Source organism: Pleuronectes platessa, chromosome 14 (genome assembly GCF_947347685.1).
Source record: "Pleuronectes platessa chromosome 14, fPlePla1.1, whole genome shotgun sequence".
Classification (NCBI taxonomy): domain Eukaryota; kingdom Metazoa; phylum Chordata; class Actinopteri; order Pleuronectiformes; family Pleuronectidae; genus Pleuronectes; species Pleuronectes platessa.
The window spans coordinates 719,586-730,484 of NC_070639.1; the positions used below are offsets into that span (position 1 = coordinate 719,586).

Below are 10,899 nucleotides of genomic sequence, written 5' to 3' on the forward strand. Positions count from 1 at the left end.
GTAACTTGCTAGAAACTATATGTTTGGACTGATTGCAGAACACAGCGTTTTGCTTATGGGATTCAGCTTTAAGTTTATTAGAACTACCCTCCAGAACAGTTGGTGGCGGTAAAGCTCCAAATCTCTCTCTCTCTCTCTCTCTCTGTCCCTCTCCCTCTCTATTAACGTAACTTCCCATACAGGCTAGTAACTTCCCAAACGCTCCCTTTAGGGAAGTGTCGCAGTAAAAAATACGTCTCTGCCAAAGTTATAGTACAACATATACATTATGTTTTCAGTGGAGACAACTTGATTACTCACTGAAATGACGCAGTCGCTATGTTTCTCACGTTGCTCTGTATTCAAGCCGTCGTCCAAGGTAATTTCAGTTTGTTATATCTCTCGTCTTGTATTTTAAGTTTGACTCTTTTTTTTAAATACACTGAAATTTGTTATTTGGCCTCAATACCCTGCTTCTGTTACTTGTCTTTCAATGCAGTGCACTTATTCTTGTCTCATTTTTAACCTTTTTTAAATTACCCTCTGGATCAATAAAATATCTACCCGCACAGATTGAGAGAGACATGTAACTACGAAAAACAGCAGCTACAGGAAGAGGAAGCTCACTCTTAGCTCCATGCTTACTTTTCTTGTGACTAATGACTGCCGGAACTGTTTTTTTAACAAATAACGCTTCAGTTTTTGAGTGTCAATGTAATGCTGTAAGAGCCATGAAGGCATTGCATTTACAAGATATAACAACATTAAACTACATTTTATGTACATTCTGTTATTAAAGACTGTTGCACAGTGGACTGGAACAATCAAACCTTTAATCGAAATGCATACAAAGTGATCCTCTTCCCATCAAAATAACAGCATGATTCTCAGAAACAAAATTAGGCTTTTTGTTATTCACTGGTTAATTCATTCCCATCAGTTCCAGTGGTGTCTGAGGCTACGCCGGCACCACCACAAAACCTTCATGTTGATAAGTGGCTGCTGACATGGACTCCTGCCACTGAAGAGAGAGATGTCACCTACACTGTTCAGTACCTTAGGTGAGGATGTTCAATGTGCAATGATTTCATTTTGGCTGAGACTGAGTAATCACAATATGTTTATGTTAACACACAACAAGTGTCTTTGCTGGTTGTGCTGTACTTTATTTCAGTTTAATATATGAAATGTAATTTTACAGCTGCAACAATGATTCAATCAAACAAAAAGTTGAGTGACACATCAATAAATGATACTGTCATTATCCAGGTTCTAGACTGATGTAAATGTGTTGTTTCTGTTCCCCATCCTCAGCTTTGATAACATTGTGTGGAAAGATGTACCAGGCTGCAGCCAGACATCTTTCCACTCATGTAATGTCACTATCACCAGAGATGAGAGTGAGGATGGCTGTGTTATGCTCCGTGTGCAGGCAGAGAGACACGGGCTGACCTCAGAACCAGTCAAATTCTGTAGCAGATATGGTAAGAAGCCAGGACCTGCCATGTAAACAGGAAAATGCTCATTATCTTTTGCTGTACATATACATATAGGCCTAAATACACAATACATCAAGTAAATTGTGCAAGGAAAAATTGCACTTGGTGCAAAAATATTAGGGTAGGCCTGTCACAATAGCAAATTTTGATTGCATAATATATTTTCCCAGAAGTTATTCAAAGGGAAATACATTTTTAATTCTAAAGAATACTCCATATGATATTTGAATTATAATTAAAATCGTGAAATATCCTCCTGAATAAATTAAACATTAATAAAATAAACAACACACAACCAAAATAATTAATCAAATTGAATATCTGGCTCTGGTAACAAAAATCGCTCTTGAATAAATATTAAACTAAATATATTTTACCAGCTCAATAAACTGGATGGGATAGTTATGATTTAGCTGAGCCTTTAGGGTTGCATTGTATAAGATCAGTCTTTCAGCATTTCGTCTGTGTGGGTGTGTGTGTGTCCCTGTTACTTTCCGTCTGCTCCTCTTTGTCATTGTTACACACAACCTGGCGATTACATTTATTCAGTTTTAGTTTTAGTTTTTTTCATGAATCCAGATCAATCTGGTCACTTGAAACCTGATGTCCTGGCTGTGGGCCGCTCGTGTAGTGTGTAGCAGGTGAAGTACGTTTCCAATGTGTTTCAATGCGTGACTCATGCACTCTGGATTGTTTTAAACAAACACAACGTAAACTGCAGTACTTTAATGTTTCTACTCTTTCTGCTTAATGGAAGTTTTACATTTGGTTATGATTGAATGAGATTTGTCCACAAGTGATATATTGTGCACTCATGTCCATTATGTTTCTCAGCTACACATCGGTGGTAGTTACAGATTTGTAGCCGTGTTTGTTACCAAACAGCAGTTGAAATGCTCCCCACTTATGATCATCATCCTAAATATCATTCAATATGATGAATTGGTGAATGATTGAGAAACCTCAGAGACACTGTTATCGCAAGACTTAAAGATGCATGACTATATACCATGAGTACTGTCATGTAGTTGAGATCAATACCAAGGAACACAGTTGTTATACCAGAACAGCATTATAAATACTCCCTCTGTGAACAGTCGTGAAATGCAGCAGAACCGCGGCGGAGCCGTCCTGCCCGCTACCGCAGCCAGTTTGGCCTGGGTGTAAGAATGTTGCTTAGATCTTGCTTAGCAACCGACACTGAGGCTGTGATGTGCGTACTCTGGCTGGGCCAGTGGAGGTACATGTGCTATGTCCCTGTGTTCCTGCCCCAGCTCTGTGAGGTCTGCCTCAGGCTGGAGAGCTATGCAGGACATCTGCATAATCCCCCAGGCTTTGTGGTCCAGTAGCCGAGATGTACGCCCCCTGGGTCCCTGCCACGTCTCTCTGTTCTCTGGCTGGGGCAGTTGAGCTGTGCAGGGCTCCCTGTGTCTCTGCCCTGTAATGAGATGCAGATGTGTGCGTATGTAGAGCGTCCTTTTACTGCTTAAAATGCCTGTTCTGTGGTGCAATATACACTTACCTATGAATAGTTAGTCAAGTTTTGTAACTTTCCTTCTGTTTTATGTGACCACTTGTATAGTTCTGATTTTCTTGTTTTTATTCATATTTAATTTTAACAACAGCAGCAACATGGATAATTAAAGGTTTGTAAATGAGATTTCCTCAGTGAATTTGTACCCTCTTTTTTTCAAGGTGACTCTTGTAGCCCTGAGGTAAGACTAGTGGCACGGCCTGGCTCACTGACTGTAAATCTGAGCAGGAACCACAGCATAGTTTGGGAGAATGCAGACCATGTAAAACACAAGGTTTACTATGGCAAGGAAGGAGAGTCACTGCAGGTGAGACTTATCTTCAACTTAGCAAGAATGCAGTATGCTGTTTCTTCTTTTCTATGTGTATGGGACTAACGTTAAATTCACATCTGTTAAGTAATAATAAGTAAATATGCGATACTTATAGAAATATAAAAAATATAAATGGAATACAAACTAATATATACAATAAACAGAATATATACAGTGTGAGAGTAAATACAGGACTCCAGAAGAGCTGTAGGCAAAGGCTTTTCTGCATATACATTAACACACACACACATTTTTATCAATATTATTATTATAGGCGTGTAACAATTAATGTGTCATTGTAATCCAAACATCTCTTCAGCAGAAGTATGAATATGGTACTTCTTCAGTGACCATCCTAAAGCTGGAGGAGGGTCAACGTTACTGTACGAAGGTGCAGTATATTCTCTACGATAAACCAGTTGGACTGAAAAGTTGCACCCAGTGTGAGGTCATCCCTGTTTCAAGTAAGACCATGTTAAAGTTTTTATGAATTGCTAAAATGCATTTCCTGAATCTTCCTTTCCTCAAAACAGTATACACAAACTCTAAAATTCAAGCTACAATCACAAAACCTTTTACTTGAAAAAATCAAACAATTTATTCATCTTTATGCCAGCCAATACGTAAACACTACTCAGCAATCATTACACACTCATGAATAAATGCAGCAAAAATAAAAAACAACTTTATGCACTATATGATTTTACAGAAAGCAATGTCAATACCTCATTACGCCACAGGATCATGCCTATGGGCTGTGCCAGACCACAGGACTTCATCTGTATCACAGGCAATCCCTCCCTTGCTAAGCAATGGGAAAATCCTTATTCATGCTGAATCCCACCATGAACCGATCCAGATAGAATAGATTCATAATCATCACAGGCTGCATCCATTTTCCTGGGTATAGGGGTTTCGGTCATAACACTTTCCACTGCCATGCTGAGAATACATTTTTTGGGGGGGGGTCTAAGAAGGGAGAGTATGGTGAAAACAAACATTAAGAAAATGCTGATTATTGATATAGTAAACTGTTCACGTATTCTTTCACCACAGTGAAAGCTCACTTGTTCTCAAATGACAATATAAACAGGATGCTACAGCTGCTCATGACCTTTCTGCTAATGTCTAAGCAAATCATCCCGTAGACCAGGGGTGTCCAAACTACGGCCCGCGGGCCATCTGCAGCCCGCCATCCATTTTAAATTGGCCCGTCTCAAAAAAAAAAAAGTTTGTAGCACTTAAATGACACTTACTTATAGAACTATGTAGTTTTGCTCTATTTTTGAAGAAATTGTACTTTCTTGATTCTTGTTGTTCTGGGTTTGTACCCTTGAATGCAATGATTGTAAATCGCTTTGGATAAAAGCGGCATCTAAATGAATTGTCACTGTATTGTACTTCTCAGTTTAGACACTAGGTGGCGCCCAACTCACCCCTGACCTGCCAGCTGTCCCTCAGAACGCCGCCACGCCCCCGCCCTTAGACGCGATTGAAGCGCACTGTCAACAGTCCGCTCCAGGGCAGGGGGGCGTGGCGGCGTGAGTGGCCCAGACCTTCGAATTGTTTTCTGTATGTGGCCCTCGGGATAAAAAGTTTGGACATCCCTGCCGTAGACCTTCAGGAGTATTGATGACTTTTAGTCTTGTGTGGGCCTAAAGTAACATGATTGGACACGTGTGTATTCAATTTTAAGTTGTTGTGTGTTACCAATGACAACAGGGTGTTACTTGTTTTTAAGTTTCAGGGCCTGTGTGTGTGTCATTCTGGGTATAGTGCACTACACTGCTGAATGTGAATTGTGAATGAGAATGTGTTAAGAGTTTTGCGAAATGGTTGTTTTAGATTTGTAAAGTGTCGATTAACAGGGTTTAAAGTTCTGTCAACTATGTGATTGATCCATAAAGTTGTTCTGCCATTTGACGTTTTATTCACCTGCTGAATTCACTGCACAAATTTTCAACTTGAGTTAATGAAGTATTGAGGGATTGTTTGAATTATTTAAGTGAAGCGTACCTTTTATCTGCTACAACAAAAAACAGCAAAATGGTGCTGTATAAGTCCAAACGTCTCTAACCATTTGTAACATCTATGTTTGTTTTATCTTTTTACTGATATTTGTTTTTTATTAAGATGATTCAAAGTTTAAGTCGGATCATGATGATAAAAGTTGTAATGTTTCTCGTGTGTGTGTTTGTGTGTGTACCTTACCTTTTCCAGGACACAAGCCAAAACAAACATATGTGATAGTAACTGTGGTGGCTGTCATTTTCGTGGCCTTTCTGATATCTTGGATAGGGTACGTCCTCATCTTCCGACACCAGAGAATCAAACATTGGCTTCAACCTCCTTGCGAGATCCCACAACACGTGAGCATGAAAACCATTAACCATACAACCACTAGGTCATACGGTGTAGATATTGACTGTGTATTAGGTTAATAAGATATATTGTATAAGACAGGAAGATTTCATTGCTTTTACAGTGGCATGATAGGGATAAAGTGTATTTGTATCAAACCTCTCTGTTACCGTGGGTTTCTCGTCATGACCACAGGTATGATTTCCGTTATGCTTTCTTTATTCTTTGGTCTATTCACATTCATATATACACGGGTAATCTCTCCAGGCGTTGCCTTCCTGCTCCCGGGGCCACGCGTCCCAGCGCGCTACTACTGATAAAGAGGAGAGAGCTAGTAGTTGGCCTGGAATACCTGTGCACCGATCCCAGAACCCTATCCCCACCCCCTCCCTCCTGCAGCCGACGCTGATCATACCCCACTAACACAGTATTATTTTCTCAATTTCTACAATTTAAGAATGAAAAAATATACCATCTAAAGGTTTATCTGACCAAAGAGAGTTAAGATCCTAAAAAGCAAGAGAGTATGGATACTATGACTCATGTCTTTTCCCAAAAATCAACAGAAATGCCCTCCTCTAATCAGCTGCCAAGCAGTCTGAGAATTACAATCATTGATGCACATAATGCTGCACAAGGCATTCTAAGGATAATTCACCCAAAAATGAAAGTGTTTGAGTCAACAAAACACGTCATCCTAGGCCCGACATTCAAATTTGACTCGAAACGGCATCAAGATGAAAATCGGTTAAATCTGTCTATGTCCGTGTTCTCCACCTTTTTTTAAATTGTTCAGGGTAGAAAATCCTCTAGTCTGCAGCAGCCATTAGCGATGGTCGAGTTTGTGTGAAGACCAACTTTTGTGCCAATACACAATGATTCCTGTGACTGACGAGAGTAGGAGCGATCAGCGAAAGTCCAATGCCAATAGTATCTGTCTTCTTTCCCATTAATATATTGAATATCTTTGTTAACCTCATTAAATAAAACGCGGGGGGGGCGAGTGGACGAGATGCCTCTGACCAATATTGCACAGCAGGTGCAGTTCACATTCTGAAAAGTGTGCAGCGCTGTTTCGATTAGCACCTACCTTTCAAACTATTAATTACAGACACAGTCACAATCACCACAATTATTTGCAGGCTTTGTAAGTCCCAATGCGTGTGCTAAATTAAAGTATTTGCATCTAATCCTCCCAATAATTTGCGCACTCCGGTAGAAACGCCCGATAATGAATATTCATTAAGGCAAACACACTAAATGGACCTCACGTTATTCTGCACGTAACCCTCAGTGAGCACCGTTATTAGATCAACTTGCATGTTTTTTTGCAGGTGCAATCCAGTTTGCACACGATTTCAGGCATTCACAGTCTTGAAGTTGAACTAAAGTTGAACTGAACTGAACGGAGCCATTGTGAATGTTATCAGTAACACATACTTTTCCTACTATAACGTGTCAAAATGTTTGCAGTGGATTAAGCAGCTTGCTACACAATAAAGAAACCATGCCTATCATGGAAAACTCACTGTATGTAATGGTGTAGCTTACTAAATTCAAGCATCAGCATTGCCCACACATTCCCACTACTTGTTAAGACAGGAACTCAAAAGATGTTGATGAAATACATAACATCTATAGAAATAGTAAATCCACCACTAACCCTTGAACAACTTATATTGCTTTTAACTTAAATACTTTTTTCTTTTCCAGTTTCTGATGCCATTTCCAGGGCATCAGATTTGCAGCTACACCAGCAGCATCCGTGAGGAGCACTGTGATATAATTTCCCCTATTGAATGAAAGCAGCCTGCCCTCCCTCTGCTCTACATCCATGTGTCCTGCTCATTTAGCTGTTGTAGGGATTAGGTTTGACCTGTTTCAGATGCTCTCCGACACCTACTACTGACTCCTGACTGACTACAGTTGTACTGTATGTAATCTGCTTCTCCCTGAAGCATCTATCTTCACTTTCTGCTGAGATAGATTTGGATTCAGGATAAATCAACTGAAGGTTATAAACACTAAAATGTATTCCTATCTTGACAATCATTAGGGCCATAACGGATTTTGAATTCCAGAATAGTGCCGTTGTAGGAGAAAATATAAATAGTTATTAAAGTAGTTATTAGTTTTAAAAAGTTAAACAAATTGAGCGAAATTACATAATGACTATATTTGGCGGCATTATTTTCACTGTTTGGATGAATACATATGTAATTATGATTACTCCACTAAAAAACTAAATGTAAACTATGCCCTGTCTACCTGCAAAGAACCAGAGTCAATAAATCAGCTATTCAAAAAGAGTTGAAACCAAAGCAGACAGCAGTTACACAGAATCAGTGTGGCTTCTGCCTATTTGTTTGACACTAGTTTTAGGGAAGATCATCACTGGGGAAAAAACATGAATCTTAAATATTTTGTACTTTTAAATGGTGAATTTGTTTAATTTTAAGAATTTCAATTTAGTCTCCAACCAGTTAAAACTGTAATGTTGCTGTTGTCTGTCTCTAATAGTGGCCACCACTATAATTTCTCTCCACCTACATGACCAAAACTGCTGAATGTCCTGTGCTGATGAATTTAGGATGTGTCTGTTAGTTGAATGTTGCAGGCTTTGGACTTAGTGACTTTGAGTCATGTCTCAAACTTATTGCCATTAAATAGCTAATATTAAGTATGCCAGCTAACAAACAAAGCTGTCCTTTTTTGAAAAGCAATCCTAAGTCATCTTCTTGTGTTTGTTGTACAAGTAACAAAAAGATTAAACGGTCAGTATTCCTAATCATGGAATCATATTTGTCATTTCATATTTCTAGCCTTTTTTTGTGTTGGTTATAAATGCCTGTTTGATGCTTTTACACCTATATAATGATTGAATGAATGAGATGAATTTGCACCCAAAGTACATTATTATTAGTAGGAGTAGTAGGTAGTGGTAGTTGTTGTAGCATTAGTAGTAACAGGAAACAGTTTCTGACACACCTTCTGTTTTTAAATAAACAATTTCCAATAAATTGTATATGTATAGCACCAAATCTTAATATAGATTATCTCAAGGTACTTTATATAGGAGGTGAAGACCTTAAAATGTATAGAGAAACCAACAGTTCCCACAAAGAGAAAACACTGTAGCAACTATGGAGAGAAAAAACTTTTGCAGAACCAGACTGTTTTTAATGCTCCAAGAACCACAAAGTTCGGTTCAACTCTACAGTATTTTGGGATATTGTTGAGTACGGTATTGTTAAAACAAAACTGCTGGAGAATGATATAAGATAAACTCATTAACCCATAAATTCACATGATACAAACATAGCAGACATTATTAGAATCTCCTTTAGCATGGTAGAATTTAACATTGAATAATTGTTATAAAACAAGTCTAAGGGATTGTATTAATATTAATTTGGATGCTCTCTTTTTGATGTACTTGTTATGAAATTAATTTTGAATTTCTTATTAAATATTGATCAAGGATTCAATGACTGATGTCTAATATGACAGTAATTGTTAATTAAGATCAAGAATGTGTCAACATTGTGTGTACAATTTGTTCTACTGCCTGTAATTTGTAAAAAAAAAAAAGAAATGTTAAATGTTAATATGCAATTTCTGAAAATATCCCTATTATTTTGTATTTGACATGCCAAAAGTTTGCAACTTGGTCTTGTTGAAACCATGGAATTATCTAAATAATGTAAGCTGTTCAGATTTTAAGACTTAAAGGGCCCATTTTGTGTCAAATAACTAGAAGGGGGTCAGTACGGACCCTCAAAGTATGAAAACAGTCACTCAGCTGACTTTGTCACTTAGTACATTTTAAGAAATATGTCATTGAAACGTCACGTTTCGTACTTCCTCTCCGTATATCATTATGGAATCGCACTCGTCTCTCAGCCCCACCCAGCCGGTACCAGTCCAGCCTCCGAACGCACCACCCCTCCTCCCCACCGAACGTGACACCAAGCAGACATGTTGCTGAGTTAGCAGCTTGTTAGCTACCACAGGTTAACCACAACAAGGCTTGATAACAACTCTGGGAAGTCAGTTAAAAACTCTGAATAAGCCCTAGGAGCATGGTTAACTACAGCAATATGATTTGCTGTTGTGATTTCTTGGATGGGTGTGGAAGAGTAAGAACAAAACTTCAAATGACGTGTAGCTTAGTTTAGGTTTAGGATTAATTGATAAAGAGTTAAAAATAGCCGTAAATCCACCTCCTCAGCCAGATTCTCAAGGAATGTGTGTATTTATATGACTAGGGGGAGTAGATTAATTTAGGCTGTTATATTCTTCATGATTCAGCCAGATCTCAGTGAGGGATAATAAATCAATATTGTAATCTGAGACTAATTCATTCAGTAAAAGAGCCTTTAATGACATTATCTTACGTCTAAGAGTCTACATTTAATTTTCTTTCTTTGTTGTGTTGTTGCAGAGGTTATCATTTATTAGTTTTTTTGTGCGGTGTTCTCCCTCTGTTAATGTTTGATTTGACAGACATAGTCTCTATAAGGTTGTGGTTGTGTTACTGATCCAGAGGGAGTGCAGAAAACTGTTGGACTGCAGCTCTGCGTTCTGGTCCCAACTCTAGTTATATTCCTAGATAAGTGAGTCGCTAAGTGGGATGAACGTCGTCTCTCCTCACGAAACCAGGTTTCCTCTAAAAAGTTTGCCAAATGTCTACAAAAGGCCAATACCATTATGTTTAAAAAAAAACATATTAGAAAACCAACATTACAATTTCTAATGTTACAACTTACCTGTCTGTTCCAGTGGAAACTCCAATCCAGATTCAAAGCTGGATCTGAAAAAGGCTTAGCCTTCATTGGAGTTTGAAACCTTTCTTGTTACTGCGACAGTGGTCTACTCCTGTAGCAATTATACTGGTATAGTAAATTACCTGTTCTATTGAAAACTAGAGACTTCAGTGTTGGACTGAAACCCTTTGTCTATCAGTAGAGATTTCCATCCACGAGGCAACACCAGTGTTTTTCCTTTTTTCTCTTGTCATATTTCCCAGCAGCAGTTGGTAAAATTGAGCCATAACTTCTTGTTGTCCCCTTAGGTGTGAAACTCTTTTTGAATTCAAACTCCCCTGATCCCCCAGGAGCTGCCTCTGACGTCACGCAGGTAATAAAAAAAAGTCTGCTCCGCAGCTATGTGCTTTTTCCTTGTGTGCCGCTATAACTAAGAGAAATCTCTGT

The 10,899-nt window shown here is 38.6% G+C and overlaps 1 protein-coding gene across 2 annotated transcripts; it reads left to right on the plus strand.

Moving 5' to 3' along the window:
* The first annotated feature begins 151 nt into the window (after window positions 1-151).
* On the plus strand, window positions 152-8,474 carry ifngr2 (interferon gamma receptor 2). 2 transcript variants are annotated; one of them, XM_053440718.1, is made up of 7 exons: window positions 152-358; window positions 920-1,040; window positions 1,294-1,463; window positions 3,174-3,319; window positions 3,645-3,789; window positions 5,546-5,694; window positions 7,400-8,474. In XM_053440718.1, the coding sequence occupies exons 1-7, from the start codon at window positions 319-321 to the stop codon at window positions 7,487-7,489; spliced, it is 861 nt and encodes a 286-aa protein (XP_053296693.1). In that variant the 5' UTR covers window positions 152-318; the 3' UTR covers window positions 7,490-8,474. The 2 variants fall into 2 exon arrangements, with proteins under 2 accessions (XP_053296693.1, XP_053296694.1); XM_053440719.1 differs by having other exon boundaries at window positions 3,648-3,789.
* The last annotated feature ends 2,425 nt before the right edge of the window (window positions 8,475-10,899 follow it).